We start from the raw sequence: 26,587 nt of genomic DNA, 5'->3' as shown, positions 1-26,587 counted from the left end.
GAGACAGTGAAGAGAGGAGAGCAGTAGGGTAATGGTTGGAAGCCCACGGAGGTGGAAGAGCTATACAGGTGCACCAGATAGGTAGACAGATACGTAAGCCGTGTGCTCATCCTTCAGGGGCCGACTAGGGACAGCCAGAGGCGGGAGCCTGGTCCCAGGTGAAGAGGCCCCTCCCCCACTCCCTGCCTCTTTGCTTAGTTCAGGACAGATATGACCCAGTGAGGCTGGGAAAGCTGGGCGGGGCTCCAGATTGTTAGCTGAGCATCTACTATGTGAGAGGCACTGGGGACACTGACCGTGCCCTGGAGAGGTTCACGGTTAGGGCAGGGAAGGGGGAAAAGCAAATGAGTTCAGGAAGTGTCCTAGGGCTCCTGTAACTCTGACCGCTGACGGGGAGTTTGGGGGACCTCCGCGCGGGGCATGGTTTAGAACAACAGAAATGTCTACTCTTACAGTGCTGGAGGCCAGAGGTCTGAAATCAAGGTGCGGCAGGGTGGCACAACCTCCGGATGCTGGTGGCTCTGGGGAGGACACTGCCTGCCTCCCCCAGCTGCTGTGGCTTCAGGCATCCCTCGGCCATGACCACGTAACTCCAGTCCCTGCCTCTGTCTTCACCTGGCCTCCTCCTCCGTGTCTCTATCTCAAACCTGCCTCCACTTTCTCCTATAAGGACCACCTGCCATTGGATCCAGGGCCCATCCTACATCCAGAATGATCTCATCTGAAGGTCCTTTAGCTTAATCACATCTCCAAAGGCCTGAGAGCCAAATAGGGTCAGGAGCATAGGTTCCAGGGCATGGATGTATCCCTCGGGGACCACCATTCAGCCCGCCACACAGAGAGCGGTGGGGACCTCCTAGGAGCAGATCAGAGCAGAGACCAGTCTCTGTCTAGAGGGAGGGAGTGAAGGAAGGACAACAGGATCAGAGGTCCAGGGAGGGAAGTGCACAGAACCTGCCTGGAGAGAGCAACAAGGCCTCCTGGCCCCACTGTGGGAAGTTTAGACCTGATCCCAGGGCAAGGAGGCACTCCTGGGTGGGGTGGGGGGGGAGCAGGTATTAGCAAAGGGCTCATAGGACTGCAGTTGGGGGAGCGAGATTCTCTTCTAAGTTTAGCATGAGCTCTTTTGATGGGCAAGAAAAGACCTGAAATTAAAGCCTAATGGTGGAAAGAAAGGAGTTCTAAAAATGTTTTTCTCTTAGTTTTAAGGCTTAAGACCTTACATTCAAGCATCAAGGGAGTCTTGTAGGCGCCCGGGCTGCCCCAGGCTTCCAGGCAGCTTCAGGCTGGGAGACATGAGAGTACCAGGAGCATGTCAGGGGCCCGGCAGGCTCACACATGCTGTGGTCGTCGAGATTATTCCTCCAAGTCTTGAGCGAGCACGGGTGTGACAGGATTCCTTCCCTGGCACTTCGTGTCCTGCAGCCTCTGTCCTGTGAGTTTCTGGGGGACTATTAGGACGGCATCCATGCACAGAGGAGCAGGGAGGGGATGCACCGCGGTCCGGCTCAGCTTTGCCCCTGGTTCAGAGCAGAGTTCTTGGAGGAGCCCTCTGAGTGTGGACACGGCCTGTCCTGTGTGCAGACTCCGCCAACCATACCCCAGCCGTTCCTGTGCGGGGCAGCCTTATACCTGCTCTTTGTGTGGCCAGTCAAATCCTTGACTTCTCTGTCTCCAAGGTTATGGTTTTAAGATTGTGACTCAACACTTTCTGACCAAGACCCGCAGAATGAATCAAAGCTTGGGCTCTTGTCCCCATAGGAAGATGCTTATGGGTCTGCCTTTAAGGGTGGTTGGCACATCAAAGAGGCCCCCAGATAGAGAGCATCATGTGCTCCCCCTTGAGACACCTGCAGTTCTCCTCTGCTCTTGTCTTGAACTAGAGGAAAAAGTGGCAATGGTCTTCACACTGTCATGGCACCATGGCGGTGGCAGGGTTCAGCTGCCTAACACTTGTCCCTCTTTCTTTAAATAGGAGCCTAGCTGCCAGAACTCCTGTGGCACCCTACTACAGCCCAGAAGGACCCCCTGCCAAGGGGCCCTGTCCTGGCCAATGGGGCAGCTGGGGACCCAGGTGAAGCCAACCAGTCACTTTCTATTGGGCAGAATGTTGGCACTCACTCCTTCATTCCCGTGGCAGACCTCCAGCAGGGACTAGTGACAAGCTGCTTAGGACTACCTGGGTGCAGGGGCACCTGGGTGGCTCAGTCGGTTAAGTGTCCAACTCCTGATTTCGGTTCAGGTCATGCATGATCTCAGGGTTGTGAGATCGAGCCCTGCGTCAGGCTCTGAGCTGGACATGGAGCCTGCTTGGGAGTCTCTCTCTCCCCCTTCTCCTGCTCACTCTCGAGCTCTCTCTCTTTCTCAAATAAATAAATACAGCTTTAAAAAAAAAAAAAAAGGACTACCTGGGTTCAAGTCCTGCCTCACTTACCAGGCGTGTGTGGAAGACTGTATTTCTGTTCACAACTATTTGGTGATACATCCCTGCCCCCCTGAACTTTAGCCTGGCCGTATGCCTTGCCCTGGCTACTCCAGAAGGAAGTGAAGGGTCCTGCCTAAGATCACACAGCCTGTAAGTGGCGGAGCTGGGATTGGCACCCTTCCAGTCACCATGCGCTGCCTCCCAGCACCAGCCCCTCCTAACATCAGGGTGTCTGAGAGCCCCTCCCAAGCCCCGTCCAGCTGTGGGCCTGCTCTGGCAGAACACACCGCAGGAGGCATTTGTGTTCTCATCTGCCAAACCCAGAGCTATAAAGGCAAGCCCGTGGGCAGTGGCACTGACCAGCAGGGATAGAAGGATCTAGATGCTCTGTCACTGCCTTGGTGTCAGGCTGGAAGCTGCTCACAGGCCAACCCTTCCCCAGAGCAAGGATGGTCTCCTGGGACCCCTTAGAGAGTAGCCACATAATACCAAGATGATGTTGTCGTGCTGAGGTAGCATGGTCCATCTCATCTGGTTGTCATATAAACGTGTGATGGGGGATCCCTGGGTGGCGCAACGGTTTGGCGCCTGCCTTTGGCCCAGGGCGCGATCCTGGAGACCCCGGATCGAATCCCACATCAGGCTCCCGGTGCATGGAGCCTGCTTCTTCCTCAGCCTGTGTCTCTGCCTCTCTCTCTCTCTGTGACTATCATAAATTAAAAAAAAAAAAAAAAAATTTTTTTTTAAAAATAATAAATAAACGTGTGTTGGGGGACGCCTAGGTGGCTCAGCGGTTGGGCATCTGCCTTGGGCCCAGGGCATGATCCGGGGGTCCTGGGGTTGAGTCCCACATTGGGCTCCTAGCAGGAAGCCTGCTTCTCTTTCTGCCTGTGTCTCTGACTCTCTCTCAATGTCTCTTATAAATAAATAAATAAAATATTTTTTAAAAAATGTGAGAGGGAACACCGTGGTCTGAATGGGTGTGTCCCCCAAATCCACATGTTGGAATCCTAATGCCCAGTGCGATGGTGTTAGGAGGCAAGGTCTTTGGGGAGTGATAGGGTCATAAGGGTGGAGCCCTCAGGAATGGGATTGGTTTTATAAAGGAGATCCCATAGGGCTCCCTCATTCCTTTCATGTGAGGACACAGTGAGAACCAGGACAGGGCCCTCATCTGACCATGCTGGTGCCCTGGCCTTGAACTTGCAGCCTCCAGACTATAAGAAATAAATTTCTTGCTATTTATAAGCCCCCTGCCCCCGTCCATGGTATTTTGTGTAGCAGTCCAGAGAAGACAGACACGTACTTTTGTCACGGTCCTGACTTAGAGAGGAGGGCACTGACGCTCAGAAGGGTGAAGGAAACGTCCACCTCCAGCCTGACTCGGCCTGAGCATAGAGCTGCCTCCTGCCCCAGGTGGTCACCTTCACAGTGGACCTTTGGGTTGTTTTTGCCTCTCTTTTGCAGTTCCCTGACAAAGGGGACCAGAAAGCAGTGGAGGGACTATGTAAGGACAACATGTCCTGGGATGGGACAGCAGGGGGCCTGCCCCCAACAGGGTGGCATCCCGGGGTGGAGCTCCTTCCAACCTCACAGACTCCCGGAGAGTTGACATCCATCAGGAGCTCCAGTGTAAAGCAGAGAAACAGAAGCCTCCCCCAAGGATCAATTGGCCAGGAGCAGTGAGTGCCCCGGAGGGCACGGAGACACCAAGGTCATAGTTGGCTGGTTTTACTGTGGATCACCTTGGCTCCACCCACACCCATGCCAGCCCCTGAGCAGGAGGGTGCCCCCACCCTGGCAGTGTGCCCGGACATAACCAAGGACACACATGCCCTGGCAATCCTCTTACTGAAAGGTGAGGTCGGTGTCCCCTCCCCTTGAATTTGAGGGGCTCATGACTTCCCTAATAGGGTCCAGTGGACATGCTGCCACATGACTTCCAAGGCTTAAAGGCCATGCAACCTGCCCCTGGTCCTCAGGGACATTCCCTGGGGCCAGGCCAGAGTGGAAGGCCATGCTGGGTGCCCAGATCCACACCCAGCTGAGCTTCAGGACAACCGCCTGCATCAGCTGCCGGCCACATGAGACAGTCGGCCAGTGATGTGATCTCAGCCAGATGACATCCCTGCCAGCGAGAACCACCTTGCTGAGCCCTTCCTAAACCCCCTGCCCCACAAAATCAAGGGCAAGATAATGTGGTGGTTATTTTACACCATTTGATTTTGGGTAATCTGGAGCAATTGTTGTAGGACCAAGTTAAGTGATTGAGAGCAGACACTGGAACCCCCAGAGCTCCATCCCTGACCCCTCCATCGGGGGATCAGGGCCGGCCCAGGCCTCGGCAGAGACAGGAGCTGCTGGAGGTAGTTCCAGGCAACATTAGCTGACACCTGCTAGGTGCTGGTTCCAGGGGATAAAGACGAGTAGAGACAAGGCCTCTCTCTGCCCTCAAGGACCTTACAATCCCATCAGGCACCCTCTGAAATCCCAGCAACAGCCCAAGCTGCCACTTTAGATTAAAACCAAGCTCCTTGACATATAAACCCAGCTGCACCCTGTTTGCTTTTCCCCAGAGCAAACATCCCCAAGGACCTTTGTCCACAATCCCCTTGTCCACCTCCTGCCTCTTTGCTTACCCCACTGCTCCTCCCCTTCAGTTCTCGGTGTCACCTCCCCAAGGAAGCCCTCCTTGATGCCTTGGACCAAGCCCAGTGCCTTTATAATTTTCCCTCAGAAAGCCTGGCTTTTCTTCCAGAAGGGGCTCATCCTTCCCTGTAATTGTCCCAAGTTCTCCGACCAGAGCTAAAACCCACACGCCGCAAAGCCAGAGACCTAGTTTGGCTCCCTCTGTTCCGGGTGTAGGAAAAATCTGGGGCATGCAGAGCTAACCAGACCTAGTGGTGGGCATGATGTAATGAGAGCTGAGCCCCTACGGGACGCCTTCATAATCCTTTCAGCCCCTTTGCCTTCCAACCCATCCCAGCAGGTAACACTGCTGCTGATGTTGCAGACGGGGAACCAGAGGCCCAGAGAGGTTAACTAACTTGCCTTAAGCCACAGAGCTGCAGGCAGAGGGCAGGTATTAGCACCCATCATGGCCAGGGTGGGCTGGGGGCAGCCTTGCCCACACCTGCCAGGGCCCTTCCCACTCTGATTTGGGTTCAGCCCTGTCCCCGCCCCGCAATTAGCTCCTCCACATCGGGTTGTCTGTGTGTCTGAGGCTCCTCCGGCCTCATTCTGGGTCCCCACCGGGGCTGGCGTGCTGGAAATCGAGTTTTTGAGCTCTAGGACAGCCGCAGAAAGGCCGTGGTAGCCCAGCCAAGGAGGGCGCTTTCTCTCAGCTTTTCCTGAAAAGACAGAGTGGAGGGTTCTGGCCACTCAGGGGGTGCCTCTGTTCTGCTGCCATGTGCCTGTCCCTGTCCCTCCGGCAGGGCCTCTCCACTGCCCTCCCGGGCACGGCGCCAGGGGCACTGGGAGACCTGGGTTCCAATCCCAGCTCTGCCACCTGCTAGCTGGGTGGCCTCAGGTGACTCACTCTGACTCCCTGAGCCTCAGTTTCCATAAAACAGGAATATAAACAGTACCTGTTTCTTCAGGTTGTCATTAAAAATTAAATAAGCTAGGGACTCCTGGGTGGCTCAGTGGTTGAGCATCTGCCTTTGGCCCAGGGCATGATCCTGGAGACCTGGGATGGAGTCCCACACTGGGCTCCCCATATGGAGCCTGCTTCTCCCTCTGCCTGTGTCTCTGCCTCTCTCTCTCTCTGTCTCTCATGAATGAATAAATAAATAAAATCTTAAAAAAAAATTAAATGAGCTACTGAATATGAATGTGCCTTGTCCCCAAGAGCTCCAGGAATTCCTGTTAGATCTGAACACAATGACTGTCTTTGTTGGTACAGTAGAGAAAGCAGCTTTATAAGACAAATCAGACAAACTTGTTTTTTGAAAAACAAAAAAAAAACATGTTTATTTCTGTAAACTGCTTGAGGGCAGATGTTCTTCACAACCCCAATACAGCAGATTTCCTACCCCCAAATGAAATGAGCAAGGAAAAGAAGAAAGAACAACACAAACTGTGCTCATGAAGAACCAAGCCAATCTCATCTTTCTTTGAAAAAAAAAAAAAAAATCCTTTTGAAGGCGTGGTGCAGAGCCAAGGTGAACACCACAGCTTTGGTGCCACAAGGGCAAGGACCCGCTCCCCCAATGGCTCAGTGGCAGAGCCAGCCCTTGCCCCTGCCCCTGCTGTCCCTGTCGGCACAGAGGGCCTCCCCGAAAATGGGGGACCAGCCCCCCGCTGTACCTGAATTCCAACTGTGTGGCCTGGCCTCCCTCCCAAGCATCCTTGTCACTTTGGGAGCCCCCGAGGGAACCCTGAAAGACTCTTGGTCACAGCTGGCCGTGGACCTGCGACCCCCACCCTGTGCCACGACAAGACTTCAAGCCAAAGGGGAGGAATGAGCTGCTCCAGACTGCGTGCCAAAGCCGCTGCCGGGCAACTGTTAAGGCAAAATTTCTCTCTTCTGTGCGATGGCTGTCGGCCTGAATGTCTCACTGCCGAGCACCGTCCCTATTGGGACAGATGCGTGGCTTAGGCAACTCTGAATGGGGGGTGAGGGACCCTGGAGCACGCTCAGGGTGGGGGTCTGAGCCGGACGCGTGGGATCGACGTGTGTGCTGGCGAAGACAGCCCCCGACAGGCACGTCGGCCAAGCAGGTGGGCGCCACGGGACACTAGACGGCGGCCCGGGCCCCAAGCGATGCGAGCTGGTGGCGAGGGAGGCCAGGCAGGCTACAGGGTAAGAGAGTGCCAGGAAAAGGGGTCACCACAGGAGGCGCCTCGGATCTGATGATGTGCGTGGTGTGGCATCAAAATGATTTTCCTTAGAACAAGCAAGAGGGTGCAAAAAAAAGGAGATAAAAGAAAGATGTTCCATGAGCTTCAGGAGATAGGGCGCAGCAGGGCTCAGGGTCGGGGAACGGGGAAGAGGAGGTGGGCTGCAGACGGGGGGCGCGCACTGCCTCTCACGGTGTCTCCGGTCCCTGGTGGGCTGGTGGGCTGGTGGCTGGGGTCGCGGTCCCCTCCCCCGGGGAGCAGACAGATGACTTTGCAAGGGGCAGGGGAAGGGCTGGGGTTACTCCGTCTGGGCGTCGTAATTGGCTCCCCCCGCCTTCTTGAGCTCGCTCTTGATGAAATCTTCTTCCAACTCCTTCCGATCACTGATCACAAACTCTTTAGCAAAATTCTGCAAGAACAAAATGAAACACAGAGTTCCCGTTAAGAAGGGACAGGATCAAAGTGTGGCTGAGCCAACAAGCCAGGAAGTCCTGGCACCTAAAATACTAAGAAATGATCAAAATGAAAATGTGGTGGCAGCGTGGTTTGGCAAGAAGAGGAGAAACCGTGACTGGAGATCAGGAAATGGGTGAGGTTGGGATGTAGTCTAGTCCCAAGACCAAGGAGATGGGCCAAGGTCAGACCAGGCTCGAATGCTGGCACTGTCTATTTTTCTGGCTGTGTGTGTGACCTTGGGCAAGTCTCTTCAACTCTCTTGCTTCAGTTTCCTTGTCTGTGAAAGACCAATCTGTCAGAGAAGAATAGGAGAGGAGGTCGGAAGGCAGGCTGGTGTGCTGGTAAGTGTTTAACGTCAGGCTGGCTATCCAAAACGAAAGGAAGAGAGAGAGAAAAGCCCTGAACTATAGCTCAGGCCTATCTCCTACCATAATTGGTTTCAGCCACCGTGATAAGCTGAATGGAAAGAGCCACTGTCTCCCCTGGGAGTGCACGGGCTTCAACCATAAAACCTGAATATGTGAAGCAGGTGATCTGGCTTTATTCAAGAACTCCAAGCCATGAAGAATCAACAGTTATTTTGGTATGCAGATCATGAGACTTCAAAAAACTAGGAAAATTTCAGGATGGTGAAAGGTAAGAATACAAAGAAATTTACCAAAATACAAACAACAAGTCTAAAGGTCAGAAAATCATCCCCCCTTCCCCCAAAAATGTCTTGCCATTTGCCATGCCAAGCCACTAAGGAAATAGTGTAAGCAATCAACACCGTTTATTAAGAACCTATGGATACCAGACATGGTCACACGCTGGCAAACATAATTCTTAACACCCTTTAATATGACCCAGCAATTCTACCACTTGTTCTACCCTTGTCTCGAGACAAGGGAAATGAAAGCACATATCCCCACAAACACTTGGACACAAATATTCACAGCAGCGTTATTGATAACAGCCCCAAAAGTAGAAACCACCCAGATGTCTGTCAACAGAAGAGTGGGTAGACAAATTATAGTCTGTCCATATGATGGAACATTATTCAGTCACAAAAAGGAATGAGGTGCTGCTATACAACATCATGGATGAGTTGCAAAACTATCATGCTGAGTGAAAGAAGCCAGACACAAAGGACCACGTCTTGTAGGATTCCATTTATATAAAATATCCAGAAAAGGCAATCCACAGGGCAGCCCCGGTGGCGCAGTGGTTTAGCACCGCCTGCAGCCCAGGGCGTGATCCTGGAGACCCTGGATCGAGTCTCACGTCAGGCTCTCTGTATGATGCCTGCTTCTCCCTCTGCCTGTGTCTCTGCCTCTCTCTCTCTGTCTCTATGATAAATAAATAAAATCTTAAAAAAAAAAAAAAAAGGCAATCCACAGAGACAGAAGTAGATTTGTGGCTTTCAGGGACTGGAGAGGGTATGGGGAGCGAGTACTAACAGGGACATGGTTTCTTCTGAGGAGAGGAAAATGTTTGGGAACTAGATAGGGATAGTGGTTGCACAACACTGTGAGTGTACTAAATGCCAATGAATTGTATAGTTTAAAACAGCTAGTTTTATGTTATGTGAATTTTACCTTAATTAAAAAAAAAAAAAGACTACAGGGACACCTGTAGTGGTTGGGCATCTGCCTTTGGCTCAAGGGGTGATCCCAGGGTCCTGGGATCAGGTCCCAAATTGGGCTCCCCGCAGGGAGGCTGCTTCTCCCTCTGCCTGTGTCTCTGCCTCTCTCTGAATACATGAATAAAATCTTAAAAAAAAAATAAGTCACCATGCCTTCTAGAAGAATGAGTAAACCAAGAGAACACTCAAGGTCATGTTTTGCATATAAAGACAAACCATTTACCATGCCAAACCACTAAGATACCAACAGAGAGGGGAAGGTTAATTAATATTTATCAAGCAACTAATATGTGCCAGGTGCAGCCTCACACATCTTCTCACTTAATCCTCCCCTTCAGCATATTAGCTTTTTTTTTTTTTTTTAAGATAAGATCCATGGGTTGGGCTTGAAGAGATTGTGTAACTAGCCTAGAATGACTAAACATCCTTCTGACTCTTTCTATTCCCATTCCATCATACTGTGCTGCTCAGCATTGGTGTCTGCCTTCAGACAGTGACCAAACACAAGTTGGATGTATGGGCTGGGAAGAGGAACTGAGAATTAACGTGTTTCTCAACCTGAGCCCCAGGGGTATGGGGCGGGGAGAGGCAGAGAGTAGAGGAGGAGGAAGCCAACAGCTCGAGATGCCTCTAGCAGGAAGTCCAAAGTTCCCCTGCTTTCTGATAGCTATATATGGCAATCTAAAGAAATAAGAACACTCCAGTTCATGTCTGTTAGCCATTAGAAGATTTAGATTAAGAAGAAGTTTGATAAGGCACTAAGAAATCTACAGTAAAACTGTACATGGAACTATGCAGAATCCAACTTAAAACCATGAGTATATGAGAAATCAAATCACAACCAAAATAAGGAGCAACCCAGAAGAACAGAATCTAGTAAAAATAAACATAACAATAAACGTAAATGAACAAAATTATCCCCCCCAAAACAGCTATGTCTCAGGCTACCCAAAAATACCCCCCTAAATTTTATGCTACATACTGAGACATGATTTAAAAATCAAAAGGAGGGTAGCCCTGGTGGCGCAGCAGTTTAGCGCCGCCTGCAGCCCAGGGTGTGATCCTGGGGACCTGGAATCGAGTCCCACATCAGGCTCCTTGCATGGAGCCTGCTTCTCCCTCTGCCTGTGTCTCTGCCTCTCTCTCTGTGTGTGCGTCTCTCATGAATGAATAAATAAAATCTTTTAAAAAAATAAAATAAAATATAAAAATAAAAAGGATAGGCAAAAAATGATTATATCAAAAGAAGTACATAGAGAAGCAACCTCACCCACTCCCACCTGGGCATAGCACCTGCCTTCCAGGGGGCCAAAAGAGTGGGAGGGGTGGAGCCACGTGGCAGGCCTCCCCCACACAGGATGCTTGGCACCCCCAGAAGCTTCAAAGGTGAACTGACACTTCCCCTCAGGGTGTGGATGCTACAAAAAGTCCCCAAAAGGCCTGAGTCAGCCTAAAACCCAACCCACATTGACCCCCTCTGTTTCTTCCAGCAAGCAGTCCTTGGAACGGGCCTTCCACTTGGTCGGGTGGACAGCAGCACTCCCAGGGAGTGGGCTTCATTGTGACATTTCAAAAAGAGGCAGAAACAGCAAAACTAGTTCTGTAGGTGGCCAGACCCTGACCTGGGAGCAACACACCAGATGGGAAGGAGTCTCTGTAAGGACCCGTCCCCAGCTGAGAACCACAAAAGGCAAGTCTGAGCAAAGCACGGCCACCACCTCCCCGCTTTGCTCACACCTCCACTGTCAGCCACTGTCCCTAGCACCCTCTGCATGACACCAAACACCTACAGGGCAGAGGTACGTGAGAGCGAAGGCTGCAGGAGTCAGAGGCAATTCCTGACTTCGAAGGAGACAGAGCCCAGAGCAATGCTCACACATAGGGAGCTTTTCATTTTCTAGTAGCCATGGTGAAAAAAGTAAAAAGAACCAGGTGACTAATAATTTTCATAGGATTTTTTAAATCTAACCTTATATATCCAAAATACTGCCATTCTAACATGTAACCAACACACACAATCATTAATGGGAGCTTCTACATTCTTTTCTCTGTAGGAAGTTTTAGAAACCCAGTGTGCATTTTACACATACAACTGCTGATAGGGCGGGTCCAGATAGAACAGGAAAGAGTCCAAAAGAATAATGTGCTCAGTCAAGGAGAATCATTAATCATAAAAGAGCTGAGCTGATATGAGTGGAGGAGGGGGAGCTTTTAGAAGCCTGGAAATGTTCTATGTCCTGATCTGGAATTGAAGGAAAAAAAAAAAAGAGCGAGAGCTCTTAAAACTCTGACATTCACCCCATCATTTGGTTGAAAAGTACCAAGAAATGCAGAAAGGGGAAGCAATTCATCCCAGAACACACAGCAGCCTCATGGCAGGGGCCTTGGGGGCAGGTTCTGGCCCTGGTCTGTCCTGCCCTCCTTTCCACTACTCTAGACTGTCCATCCTTCCCACCACAGCCTCTGTTATACCCTGAAGGCCACATGTCAAAGATTTCAAAGCAAAAGGTGCCGGTCTGGAGGAGGCATGGTCACCTGTGGTTCTAGAAAGATGTTTGTCATATGTGGGAACACTCTGTCCCTGGCTGATAGCTTCCAGAAAGGGTCACTATCCCCTTTCCATTTTTTTTTTTTTTTTTTTGGGGGGGCCATGGAAGACTTTTCTAAGGAAGAGGCTCATCCAGCTAAATCTGACTCCAGGATGGCCTGCAAACATGCAGTAACCAAACTTAGGACACATTTGTCCCTGTGACTTTTCTCAAGTGCACATATGTTCATATTTCAAAGATGTAAGACAGACATTGCTTCCAGTGAAAGCTTCCAGTGGTCTCTTCCACAGAAGGCAACTCTAGGACAGATCAGAGTGAGGCTCTGTACATAGTCAAGAATCTGTTTGTAAAGCTGGTTTTAAGAAGTGTTTAAATATTTTCCTATCTTTGGTTTTAAACCATCTCACTTTTTTCCTAACTTTTTTTTTTTTTTAAGTAGTCTCCACACCCAGTGTGGAGCCCAATGTGGGGCTTGAATTCCCAACCCTGAGATCAAGCCTCGAGCTGAGATCAAGACTTACACACTTAACCAACTGAGCCCAGGTCCCCCTCAACCATCTCACTTTTAAACAATTGCCTGGGTTTAAACACCAACTTCAGTGCTAAAGTGTGCTGGGTGCGGATTTGGACCACGCACAAACAGGAACAGTTGTCCATTTGCATCTCTAGCAGCCAGCACTCCCCAGGGACTTACCCCTGTACCCTGGAACTTACCACAACCCCTCCACTTCATGCCCCTCACTCAGTCTCCTCATGTGCAAAGGCAGACAATAAGACCTGCATTCTGGTGCCCTGCAAAGGGTCTGATGAGTGTGCAGAAGGCTTGGACACTCGAGGAGAGCTCCCCAAAAATGATTAGATGACAGTTTAAGTGATCCTGGGTTCATCTTTGTTCTCAAGATTGTCAGGGGAATCTGAGATGGAAAATTTCCTGAAACACTTGCAAGTGAAAGCACAGGGAGTGGCAGGTTCCTCTTCCTTCACTCACAATGGTTTCTTCAACCCCACCATTTATTTTAACGAAGGAAAGTCCAGGCAATTCCTCAGAATAACCAAGGCAGTGACACAGGCATCTCCTCGCCCTTGCAGAGAGAAGACAGCAAATCCAGCTGCACACCTAAAAGCTGGGCATAGGGTTAGCCCTGGGAGGGCTGGCAGGAAGCCTGTTGGGGTAGAAATGTCGCCTCCTACCCAGAACACCAGGACTGGGGTGAGTTGCTAACCTCTGCAGAGAATGTGGGTGCAGAGAAAGGTGTGGGAAGAGAAAATGAGTGTGGAGTCTTTGACAGCTAAGCTTGTGATGTCAGCAATCCGCATTTCTACAAAGTGGGGCAAGGGAAGAGAGGGGACCTTCATTGCACCTAAAGATAACGAGAGCTAATGACATTCATTCTTCTAACAAATATGTGCTAAGCACCTGTTCTATACCAGACATTCTCCTAGGTCCTGGGAAGGCACAAGTCTGGTGCTTAGGGCTCTCTCTGAGAGCCTGAGAGCATGTGAAGAGACCCAGGGGGTCCTAAAACACCCTGAGGGAAGCAGTCAATGGCTCTGGGCCCTGATCTCTATATCTGTGAAAGAAGAGGGCTAGACAACAGGTTCTCCTGACACTTTCCCACCAGCCATCCAAGGCTTTCCACCTAAGGCCCTTGGCACATGGGACAAAATCCCACCTCAGAGGCCAGAATCTGAGGAGCAGTGGGGAAAACTGGCACAGAAAAGTCAACTATGAGATAGATCAGAGGCTGGCTTTCAACAGGAAGATGTGTGCTAGTTTCAGGCCCATCCCAAACCCCTGCAGAGAAGTTGGGGGGGCGGGGAGGATATAAGCTCTCCTCCCAGGGTGTGAGATGGTATGGGGGTGGACAAGACACATGCTGGCTGCAATAATGTATCGTTTCCCCAAGTGGATAAAGATTAATTATAAACCAAAGACCTCAGTGTGCTGAGGGAAAGAAGTCGGTGCCCCGCAGCCTGCATCTTGCTAGGAGAAAGGACACCTCCTAGGAACATGTGCTGCATGAAAATGCACAGCATCAAACCCGCTGAGTGTTCAGCTGCCAACCCCTCTGGGTCCCCCACACTTGCCCTCCTACAACCATTCTAATGAGCTTCAAAAGCCAAGGTTTTCAAAATCCTTCCAGCAAGGTGTAATTTACTCAAAAAGAACAGGTTCTTGTAACAGGCATGAGTCATCATAGAAAAGGGAAAAAACAAACAGCAAAATGGTACAGTCTAGCGTTTGGCAGATTTGGGAACAGAGGCACCTGCGTCACGTGGCCAAGTCGCAAATGACATTACCCTACTTGGTAGGGAGAAAACAGAGGATAAGAGAGAGGCATTCATTCGGTCACATTTCAGGTGGTCGCCGGGGAACGGTCCCATCTCCAAGACGGATGGCAAGGGGGCGTGACATTCTAGTGCATGCTGGGCGGAGGGCTGGGCCAAAACCAAACAGGGGCAGTTGCCCATACTCCTCAAATCCTGACCCCAGGGGGGTCACCCACCTCTTTAGCATTTGGGGGACCACCTGGATTCTGAGCCCTGCTCTCCTGACCACGGACGTTTACATAAGTCCCGACTCCCCTCTGCCTGATGTCTGACTGTGGCTACGTCTAGATCGGGAATGGCAGGAATGTGGGAGACATACTTCACTCCTGCATCCACGGCAGACATCATAATCAGGACACTTTCTCACGAGTCCAGACTTAGCATCAGAAGCCTTCTTAACCCAGAGCCCTGCTACCGATTGATCGATTGACAAGCACAGTTAAATCAAGGTTTACGTTTTCAATTTCCGCCTGGTCAAAATTGTGCCCAGCATTTCTTGTTCCTCAGCCACACCCACTTTGGGGGAGTTTTCCCCAGGAAATAATTCAACAGTTTTTTTTTTTTTTTTTTTGGTAATTATAACATATACTCACAGATGTTCGTTGTAAGTAAACACCAGACTGTTTTCACTTTTCAACAAAACCCGAATAAGTAAATAGTATCTACATCGAATACTTCATAGACATTAGAGACTTTTATACGAGATTTTATTTAATTTTTATGATCCCACGAGTTAATGTTATCCTCCCAAATGCAGGGAAGTGAAGTAGCCAGCAAAAGGTCACACCTGCCGAGTGATGGGCTAGGCTTGGAACCTACAATTAAGCCTGTGCCAAGGTCTTTACCAGAAGAGTACGCACACATGTGCTATAGTCACTGACCAGAAAAGTATTCAGACATTAAAATTATCAATCCAAAAACACACTTATGGAGTGTTAAGTGAGAAGACACAGGCTGTGCCTCTGCTGTGATTAATCACATTTGGAAAACACGATCCATGTGGCAAGGGCTCTATGGGAGTCAGCAGGAATCAGAAATCGCTGTGTGAGGCGGGGGTGGTTGATCATTATTTCCCTCCTTCTCTTTGTCTGAACCAGTTTTAAAAACCACAATGCCCTGGGGGAGAAAACAGGGTGCCTGGGGCTTGTTCCAGGAGGGACTCTCAAAGGCAGCATATCCAGGAAAAAATAATGACAAGAGAAGTACAAAAATGAGGCATGGTGCATGGAAGAGCCGAGATACGGGGGAAAAAACCAAAGGACACAGCTGCACGGAGTACAGGCAGCGCCAGCCCAACAGGAACATGGGGTACACATGTCCCCCATCGAAGAGGAGCTATCTGGATGCGCTGCCCTGGCTCCTTTGGTGAGGACCTGCCAGTTTCCTAGCTGGGTCCCCACAGTGGGGAAACTGTATGCTGGTGACCGTGTCAGGAATCGCTGCATGGGGCATGGGGGGCCAGCTGCTGGCCGGGAGCAGGCATGGGCCAGGCCACCACCGGCTGCCAGGGCCCTGGGACCCATCTGGGCCTTCGTGAGAGGTACGCAGGCCCCAGCCTGTGGGCAGAACTCTTTGCTTGTGAAAGTGGCTTCCATTTATGTGTCAGGCTCAGAGTGTGGGGTGTCTACCTCTCTCTCCTAAGAGCTTGTAACTTCTGGTTAGCAGGAGCCCAGAGTGAGCCACACGGCTCTCCACCATACAGGTGGCCTCTGATCCCCCACCCTCTGCTTCTGCCTTGGCTCAAGGACTCAGCCTCCACATCTGAATATTGGGTGTAATAACAGCAGCTGGCCCACAATGACAGATCCTGGCTCCCATCCTGATACCCGCACGGCCCTTCACAGGCTGCTGGGAGCATCGTATTTCCTATCAGGTTGTTTGTGTCTTAAACAAGCAACAAAAAGCCCCCCTGCCCAGGCCCAGGTGAAATGCATGAGCACAAAAGGCCCTTTCTGGCTCTGAGAATAAAGAGCCTTTCCATAAACCGCCTCGTAAACATTCCTGGTGAAAATAAACAGCTGACACCCTCTGGAGACCCACGAAGCAGCCACAGCCAGTTTCCAGAGTGCTGGGTCCCCAGAGTGCTGAGCGGCAGCGAATGCTCTGAAGGCAGAACAGCAGCCCCATAAATCTCATGACACCACAATCTCAGGAGTGCGGGTTCTCCCGGCCGACCAGGCCAGCTCTGCCCTCTGCGTGCAACTGAAATAAAAGCAAAGCACGTGGAAGTTCCAGTCCACCCTCAAATCCGTCCCTGAGTGTAACTGGCTTCCACAGTTTCATGCCATCCTGAGACTAATTAGTGGACATTTAGGGATGTTCTTCTTCTGTCCTAGGACTACGCAAAAAGACACAATCTGATGCCTATGGGAACAGATTCGTTTCTTCACTTTTTAGCACCTGTCTTTTGCACGCTTCTAGACTCAGGGAGTGCTCTGTAGTACAGCAGCCATGGTCTCTGCCCTCAAGATTGCCTCCTAGGGTCATCTATTTACAATTCATGGAATCTCTAATTCATAGGTTCGTAGTAGAAACACAGATAAAGGAGCCATTAATTCTGATTGAGGCGGGTAGGAGAATGGTGTAAAAAATGAAAGTTTTGAAGGATGAATAAAAGTTCACCATTCACCAAAATAGAGAATCCCTTTGTCCATCCTTTGCATTTCTTTAATCCTTCCAACAGCTCCATGGAAATCTACATTCTCTTTTCCATAACATCCTTTTCACAGATTCGGAAGATAAAGTTACTTGCCTGAGGTCCCAAAGCAAAAAGTTGACAGAGCTAGAATGTCAACTTGGGTCTCCTACCCACTAAAGCTCATGATCTTTTCCATTTGACACAGCAGCATTCTTTTTTTTTTTTTTTTTTTAAACAAGTGCTGAGCAATGATATTCCGTTCCCAGTTTTTATTTTAAAGGCTCTACCGACCAAGAAGATTGGGTAAGTTTAAAAATAAATCTAAGAGGTTTATTTCCCGCACAACTTCTCAGACTCTTTAATGTGCCAAGTGAATCTACAGAGGTAGAGTTTCCAAACTGCATGTGGCCTCAGAACATCTTCTTGGCGCTGAGGACTTTGCAAATGTGCAGCAGGACCAAGGTGACTGCGTCTGGGCTCTGTGGCCAGGCGGTCTGGGTGCCATGCAATGCCCCGCCACATCTAAGCACCGGAACCCCGAGAAGTTACTTGGCTTCCCAGCACCCTAGACCCCTCGATCTATGAAATGGGGCTAGGGATAGAACTGGCCTTGTGGTGAAGAATAAATGATTTCAATATGGGGCAAGTCCTTCAAAGTGCCAAGCACATGGTGGGTGGGCACAGTAAAACCATTGTTACGAGCGTTCAGAGCACAGTGGTACCCACATGTGGCCCTCCTGCTGGCGTGTTAGTAGGTCTTGGCCCTGTGTGGTGAGAGGAGGTCCAGAATCTAAGCCAACCGTGCTCCCGGGGTGTAAAAGCCATCAACATGTACATTAAGCTGATAGTTCCACACGGTCACTGAAACACCATCCCTCCGACTCCCTGGGGGAAACGCTTGCTCTCTTTTCCCCATGCTGTACCCTCTGGTCACTCCACTCTGTGGACATTCATAGGATGTTGAAAAAATAAATAAAAGGATCACATGAATAAAGCCATTCTGCAAGGCAAGCATCAGTGACAGAGTCTGCTCTAAATCAAGACAGCCTGTCCCAGCATGGACAGCAGGACCTGACAGTGGGGACTGCATTGTCCCTCTAATCCCGCACAGACGCCAGGACAATGGGCCGGGTGTTTTGTCCCCCGCATGAGCCAGGCACTTCTGTGCAGCAGACGACAGCTGTGGCGAGGCAGCCACGCATGCTGTCCACCCAGCACAGTCCCCGGACTCAAGTCTGGGTATCACCACTGTCCAGCCCAACCTGCCCAGCAGCCTGTCTGGTTTTGTCTTGTTTTCTCCCATCCCCAGTCACAGACATATCTCAGGTTCTCAGCCTGGCAGCACAGACTAGAGACCCACAATCAAACCTCCTGACTTTTAACTCCTCTGGGCTCCGGCCTAGATCTGCTGCTTGTTAGCCATGGCTCTGGGGCAAGTCCAAGCCCTGCTCTGGGACTCAGTTTCCCCATCTGTTAAAGCACCTCTGCAGCAGGCAGGTGAGGGATGAATTGTCTGAAGTCAGCACTGGCAAGGCTGGACAAGGCCAGGACCCCTGGTGTTGTTGATGGTGGGGACTCTGGCCCAAGCCATTTGTAGGACATTGGGGCAATGTGGCTCAACCACGGACCTAGCATCTCCTAAGGAAATAATGCACAATGTCGAAAGCTGAGTGTCACGGTGTTGTCTAAAAGAGAAAGTTGGGAATAATAGCAGCAACTACTTCCATGTCTTTACTGAGGTCCAGAGAAGGTAAGCAATGTGCCCAAGGCTGCACAGCAAGCACTGGAGCTGAAATCTGAACCCCAAAAAGCTCCACTCCAGACCACAGCACCACAATGCCCCTTTGTCCAACAAAATAAAATGAGATTCCTTTAAAGGTCTGATCCATGAACAAAGTACCACACTTTTTTAATGAAAATTTTTCAGACTACGTCAAAACGGAATACGACATAGCAAGTCAACACACCTAACTCTTCCTTTTATAAATAAGGAAACTATAGCCCAGGAAGGGAGTGAGACTTGCCCACGGCCAGGCAGGGGGCAATGAAGACCCATTTTTCTTGATTCTAGTGTCTCTATGTCAGTTTACATTGTCTACATTTCATGCAAAGTACAAGGATGTGGGTATATCATCATTTTTATGACAATAAAAACCAAGGGCTTATCAATAATCTTAAACTAATAGTCAATCCACTTATTCACATGGAAATCATGGCAAGAGGCAGTTGAGGAAGTGCCACAGTCCACAAGACACAGAATCCAGAATAGCCCATCTGGAAGGTCCCTTAGAGAACATCTGTTCTGACTCCCTATTAAACAGAGAGGAAACTGGCATGTGTGCCAGGATTAGCACAATTTTAGTGACTGTGGAAAGACACCATTATGCCATCATAATGGACCCTTTGTAACTTCAATGGCTGTATTTACAACTGTAGTATAAATGTGAGGTATTATAACAGCTTCAGATAATAAACCCTTTTAAATGCAGAAGTGAAAAATGCAAAAGGTAATGGTCAAAATGTCACACCATGCCTGCAGTGCAAGACGGTATCCCAGCTTCCACGCCGGAGTGGACATCTGGGCTTTTCCATCTACCAGCCTCCCTTTAACAACACCTGGGAACATGCCCAAGCTGCCAATCATGAAGCTCTGCCTCCCCAGAAGAACCACCATAGCCTGGACTGTTTCTGCTGTACAGAGGCCACCTAAGGCCAGACCGAGAAAGGAGAAAGGAGAGGAAGCTACTGCTTGAGCCCTGGATCCAGCCACACCTAAAGGCGGCAACCCCACACTTCCCAGTTTAGAAAGCCAGGCAATTCCCCTTTCTGCTTCAACGTCTTTGAGCTTGCAAACAAATGGATTATAACCGACAGTCCTAAGTGAAACTTCCCACCCAAGAATTCTATTTCCTCAAATCACCCTGGGCCACTGGCTCGCTCCGAGTGAGTTCTAGATCAAAAAGGAACTCTGCAGCCGCTCATGGGGACGGGGTTTCCTTTGAGGGTGATGGCAAAGTTCTACAACTAGACAGGAATGATGGTTCCCCCAACACTGTGAATGTGTTTTAACACCACTGAGTCACAAGCTTTAAAATGGATAAAATGAGCAATTTTATGTTACTGCATTTTATCACAATTTTTAAAATGGAAAGAAAAAGAAGGAACCCTACAAGATTCCCCCCCACTGGCAAGCATCCTCTCCCCACACGCCCTCTCCTGCTGGCCACGCACGTCCAGGCTGGCCAAAGGAAGAGCCTGGAAGGTGGAATTCAGCAGGAGACCTTTGACCACGGAACGGGCACTCTGGCATTTTTTCACTCTGCTGCCACAAAGGGGACCCCTGAAAGTTGGTTAACCATTAAAACCCAAATGGACCTGGCGAAAAATAGCTCGTGGGGTTAAGTAGGTGGCTTTCCAGAGCAAGGGCATCCATGCTGGGCAGGGTGCAAACAGCAGCATTAGCCAGTAATGTCAGATGTGAAACCAATGACATTTACTAAGTAAACACTTACTATGTCCTAGATAGGGTGCTAACCTGCTTATGCAAGGTAATCTGACAACTCAGACCTTTTAAAAATGATTTTCACGTCTGTTAACTCTGGAACCCCACCTCCAGAAAACATATCCTAAAGAAATAGTTCATTCAGTCAGGGAGCAAAGGAGTTGCGTGTATTAAAATGTTGACTGGGGGCCCCTGGGTGTCTCAGTTGGTGAAGCATCTGCCTGGGTGTCTGAGGTCATGATCCCAGGGTCTGGGGATTGGATCCCTGTCCGGCTCCCTGCTCAGTGGGGAGTCTGCTTCTCCCTCTCTCTTTGCCCCTTGCCCTGCTCCTGCTCTCTCTCAAATAAATAAAATCTTAAAAAATAAAAATAATAAATAAATAAAATGTTGGATGGAATGTTATTTATATAAATATAAACTGGAAACAACTCAGGAGGCCAACGGGAACACTTAGTACATTACAGTGCACTTGTAAAACAGCACACTCCACCACCAGAGAAGCGCTCACTACAAAGACTGCAGCCACATCATTTATGAAATTAGGTGGGTGGGGTAGGACAAGAAGCCCATATAGAGTGTGATTTGCAGACTGTGATGCGCCGGACTGGGGGAGCTCGCCCCCGGAGCTGGCAGGGAGGATGGAAAAGACAGGCCACAATAATGTGAGGATGGGAATTCTTTTTTTTCTTTCCTAACATTATTGTGTAAGTCAGATTTTTATTTGAGGGATAATTTTAGATTTACAGAAAAGCTGCAGGAGAGACAGGATGAGAGTTCCCACATACCCCACACACTGTGCTCCTGAGGGGTAACATCTTACGTTACTGCAAAACATTTGTCATGATGGAGAAGTCAACATTGAAACATTACCGTCAACTAGACTCCAGACCTCATTCCGATTTCACCAGTTTTTCTGTTCCAGGATCCAATCCACGATACCACGTTCCATACAGTCTATTTTTGTGTTTGTTCTCTTTTTGCTTTTTACAATTCAATGGCTTTTCACATAGTCACAGATATGAGCAACCACCACCATAGTCAATTCAAGAATATGTTCATCCTCTCAGAAAGAAAGCCCATACCTGTTGGCAAACATCTCTTGATTGTGGGCTCGGAGGAACCCTTTTGCAAAACAGAGAACCCTGTGGTAAGGAGAGAACTCTCCCTCATCTCCATTTTCCCCTGATTTATCTCTCTGGAATTCAGATTTTCTTTTCTCAGCGTGACCCCCAAGCATTAGTCCCAAATGAACCACATTGGAAGTTTCCAACAGTACCAATTTTTATTACACCCAGGCCAGAAAAACACTTGGAAATTGAGAGCCCTCTAAGTAAAACTTTAGGAGCTCAGAGACAAAACCCCTCTTCCTACTAATTTAGCAAGAGAGAATGAGTGCTATTGAGCATCTACCATGTGCCAGGCACTGTACAGAGAGGCCATGCATGAAGTCTCCCACTGCATCCTCATGGCCAACATTGGAAGTCAACCATGATCATCCATGATCCAAGTAGGTAGTGGCCACCATTTTGGTCACCCTTCCAGCCCTCTTCTTTGTGAACCACTTGTCCCATCTCAAAGGTAAACCCCCAGCTGCCATGTTTCCATTATGTGGTGGTCGGGATGACAAACTTGGCTACCTGCCCCCAGCCCGCATCCTGCAAACAACTCTGGTTAACATTGCACCAGTGGCTCTGAGATGTGGTCCAGAGATGTGACACAGCTTAAATTATAGTAGCCAACCCCAGCCTACTCTGTCCCTGGGGACGGCGACCCTTTGTGGGACGTGACCCCCCCCCCAACCCAGAAAGAACACGAGGCCGATTACCTGCACAACCTCCTTCACCAGGGTCTTGTCCGTGCCAGTTTTGGCTCGCTGCAGCCCGCTGACATTCTCGCCAATCCACGTGATGAGGGCAAACTTGGACCTCTTGCTCATGGCATCCCCGGTGGTGAAGCGTACGAAGGCAAACAACCGGATGTCATCTGTCGTCAACAGCAAAAAGAGGGCATGGTGCTCAGTTAAAACATCCCAAAACTTTGTTCCCAATGAGGAGCCATGAGCCGGAATATACCCAGAGCAGCAGGGCAGGAGCCCAACTCCCTCCTCTCCTGTATTCCACCAGAATGCTATGCTTTCCTTCGAGGAAATCATATGTCCTTACTCAGCTTAATTCCTAAATAGATCATATTTTAATTGCAATTATTGGGGAGAGCTCCTTACCATCCCTAAGTGAAGACGGCCGCCCAGTAAGGCTGTGGGGTGCTCACCTTATGCTAGCTGCTTGGCGCAGCTCTTCCATTCTCAAAGGGCTTTTGGCCACTGGCTTCAGGATTTCTCAGGTCCCCTGAGAGCTGTGCTGCTCAAATGTTTGCGTGTATCTGAATCACGGGGGGATCTGGCTAGAATGCAGATTCAGGGTGCGCAGATCCCAGATGGGGCCCTGAGGGCCTGCATTTCTAAGTGGCTCCCCTGTGAGGCTGATGCTGCAGGTCCCTCTGCCCGGCCCTAGCAACACTAATCTGTTTTGTGTCTCTGGATCTCCCTATTCTAGACATTTCACACAGATGGGAGAACACAATCTGTGGCCTTTTGTGACTGGCTTCTTTTGCTCGACACGCTGTCAAGGTTCATCTACACCGTGGCATGATTGGCCCCTCATTCCTCTTCTGGCCAAATAATATTCTAGGGTCTGGATGGGCCACGCTCTGCTCATCCATTCACCTGCTGATACACATTTGGGATGCTTCCAAGCTGGGGGTGACTTTCCACCTCCCTCATTGGTCGACCACAAGGATGAAATGTGATCGCTGTGCGACCCGCCTGGCCTGCCACCGTGGGAACTTCTCCCCAAAGTCATGACCACAGGATGGAGCTGCCAGGTGGGCAGTGAGCACAGGAAACGAGGCGGCAGGTCGGAGGAACCGAATGTACACAGCCACGCCTGGCCGCTGCAGACAGCGTGGGGGGAGCCCGGCCTCGCGGCTGCACGCGGGAAGCCAGCACGGCGGAAACTGAGAGCCACGGCAGGGTGTTTAATTAAATTGCTGCCTTGATGTGAGGGGGAGGCAGGGCCGCACATCGGGTACCTCCCGACTTGTTCGTACCAAGGCGACACAAGCAAAAGCACAGCAGCCTGTTTCCATGGGAACCACTCCATTCCCCCCTCCTCACCGCGGTGGCTGGATGCTTGGGTCCCCGGGATGGGATGGCAGCTGGCTCCTGAGCACCCCATCACTGGCCTGAGCCTCCACGCGGGAAGGGTGTACACCGTGTGTCCCAAGTACCAGCCCAAGACCCAGCCCAAGGACCTTGACACACAATAAGTGAGTCACACACACACACACACACCCAGGACATGGGGAACCTGGCCCTTAGGGACCTTCCAGAGCCGCAGGCCAATGTCATTTACATTATCATGGCAGGAGGGACTGTTTTCCTGGGTGGCAGCTGGGCGCTTATCTGGGCAACGGTTTGGCCAACTAGATTGCTGACGTTTTTGAAAATCTAAGAGTCACGTTATGCTTACAAATGTTTGTGGCTCCCGATTTGGCAGGCCACCAAGAAGTCAGCTGAGTCTGCCGGGGAAAGCCGGGCTGCGGGAGCGACATTTCGTAGCTGCCCACGCGGACCTGGAGCTTCTCCCCGCCACTCGCCGCGGAGGGGGCTCTTAGCCCATGGTGGCCTCACACCGGTTGGTGCAGGGCGGAGCTGGAGCTCGAAGTGATGAGTTGGGCCACCTTCCCTCTTCTGGACAAACGGGGGCTGACAAAACACACCCGTGTGGCCGCAGCACCACATCCCTCCCTCTTCTGTGGGAACTCGCTTCACACACAGGAAAATGTGGGTGTGCCCACAGAAAGGCAGAGCGGAGCCTCACTGTACGTGTATAACGTGTGTGTGCACGCATGTGTGTGCTTGCACATATGTGCGTGCTTGTGTGTGCACGTGTGCCTGTGTGTGCACTTGCACACGTGGGGTGTGTGTGTGTGTGTATGCGTGCACTACAATGGAAACTGGCCAGGAGGACGTGGGTACTTGACATTGCCATCATCCCCATGGTGCCACTTGGTCCCAAGGGCCAATGGCACATGTTTGCAGCCTGAGGCTTGGGAACTGAGGGTGAGGCTCTGGGGAAACCCGGTGGGGGAAGCCGGGCCCAGACTCCCCACAGCAGACAGACCCCTGAGCGCTCTGTCTCCTATAGAGGCCTCTGCACAGGTGGCCACACCGGCTGCTCCCTCAGCCGTACATCTTCAACCTTCTGCTCCACAGCATCCAAGTTAACAGTCTAAGGTCTGGAATCCGCTAGAAGCCTTCCAGCTTCATGCCAGCTCTGTGGCCTGGACCAGGTGCACTCATGGCTCTACACCCCAGTGTCCCCATCTACACAGCCCTGAGGCGGCTGTGAGGATGACAGAAAACAGGCATGTCGTGGGGCTTGGCTCCCGGGGAGACTGCTCTTTCTGTCCCCACCTCTCCGATAAAACTGCCCTGGGGACCCCAGTGCCACCCACCTGGCATACCCAACCACAGCCTCCCTGGCCTCCCTGCATCTCCCTCTTGGCTGGCTTTCTGCACTGACCACACTTAACATTCACTCCTCGGCATTTCAAAGCAGGGCCATTCCCAGACACACAGTCTTCCCGCCACTGCTTCCAGAGCATTGCTCGAGGACCTACTGTGTGCCAAGTGCAGTGCTAAGCACCGGGGCATGCAGATTAGACAAGCAAGGGTGCTAAGGATAACTGAAGCCGTTTACTGAGCATCTATGATATGCTGGGCACCGCTCTATGTGCATACACATATTGGCACATTTCTTCATCCCAAGCTCTCTATGAGGTTGGTGCTGCTCCTAGGCCCATTTCACAGCCAAAGGAACCGACGCTCAGAGAGCTAAAGGGGTAAGGCAGCCAGACAAAACTTTCCCTGCCCACTGGAGCACTGGGTGAGTTGAGAGCCGTTCCCAGAGCAGAGCCTGGGACCAGCAGCGTCAGCGTCCCCCAGGAAACCACGGGAATGTGGCTGCTTGGGATCCACCCCAGACCTGCTGATTCACAAGCTCTGGGAAGCCTCACCCCTGGGGGATTCGGGTGCCTCTAAAGCTTGAGAACCACCAGGGAGGCGGAGGGTGAAGGAGGAGAACTCGCACTCGCCTCAGCAGGAGAGGGGTAAGATGAAGGTCTCCAAGGCAGAAAAGCTGAAGTGCCACAAGTTCAGCCCACCCCCTTCCTTCCCACCCATGCTTCTTTTATTTTGAGGAAGTGATCATGAAAAGGAGTTTCCTGTATGGCCTGGCTTCTCAAACATCAGAACTTACAGAGTCAGAGGCATCCAGACATGACCCCTGAGAATCTCAGCACCAAAGACCATCAGGACTGTCCCCCCAAGACTCTCCCTCCACTCAAATCCCAAGGCCCAAGGAAGAGGACAGAGCCACTGAGCCATGGCCCTGGGTAGCAGGGGTCCTTTCTGTCACCTCCAGATCAGCCATCAGACATGATGCATTACTGAAAAGGATTCCCAAATGCAGGATGAGATCACATAGGATCCATCTCAGAGGAGACGTCAACCTGAAACAAAGCAAGGCCAGAGCCCCATCCGTGAGGACTGTCAGTGCCATTCCCCATTGCATGAGCTCAGAGTCCAGGCCAACCACACATATCAGGCCTCGTCCCCAAGTTGGGCCTGTAAACACCTGCCCCTTCCCACCCAGCAAGAGTCTTAGTCATTAAAAGATGGCCCTCACACGGCATGAATACACCCCACTCTCAAAAGACCTTGACCCTCTAGGCAGTCTGTGAGGCCTTGTGGTGTGCAATAGCCCCCACAGCCCTACAGCCCGGCCAGCTCAGGACTGAGCACCAGGCAAGGTCTACCCAGTTCCATGTCCTATTTCTCTCTTCAAGGTCTTTGCCTTCATTTACTAAGCAAGTTAATACACAACATGAGCTGCCATTGCCAAGTCTGTGGGCGTGGCCCAGTGCAAAGGAAGCACCCAGAAAGTCACTGTGGTCACTTTGCACTGTTCCCTTCATAACCCCTCCCTGCCTTGGGCTCTCCTCTCACCCTGTACTCCACCCTGCATTTCCCTTCTTTCTCTCCCATTGACCACCTGTACCCCTCACCACCTCCTCCTGAGCTCTGTGAAGGGCTGGCCTGGCAGGAGGGATTCAGAAGCAAGACAGGGAATGACAGGAGGATCAGGAGTTGATGCTAAGC

General features: G+C 50.7%; 1 protein-coding gene across 1 annotated transcript in view; it reads right to left on the bottom strand.

The window, feature by feature from the left end:
* Window positions 1-6,368: 6,368 nt before the first annotated feature.
* The window catches only part of COTL1 (coactosin like F-actin binding protein 1), a 35,886-nt gene continuing 15,667 nt past the window's right edge, over window positions 6,369-26,587 (bottom strand). The window contains exons 3-4 of the mRNA XM_041772078.1: window positions 22,193-22,350; window positions 6,369-7,676 (exon numbers count right to left, since the gene is read on the bottom strand). Coding sequence (XP_041628012.1) covers window positions 7,566-7,676; window positions 22,193-22,350 — 269 coding nt within the window. The 3' untranslated portion in view covers window positions 6,369-7,565. The remainder of the gene's footprint in view (window positions 7,677-22,192; window positions 22,351-26,587) is intronic.

This window comes from Vulpes lagopus, chromosome 10 (assembly GCF_018345385.1).
Source record: "Vulpes lagopus strain Blue_001 chromosome 10, ASM1834538v1, whole genome shotgun sequence".
NCBI classification, from domain to species: Eukaryota; Metazoa; Chordata; class Mammalia; order Carnivora; family Canidae; genus Vulpes; species Vulpes lagopus.
The sequence above is the reverse complement of the archived record's forward strand: the minus strand, read 5'-3'. Positions and strand labels throughout refer to the sequence as shown.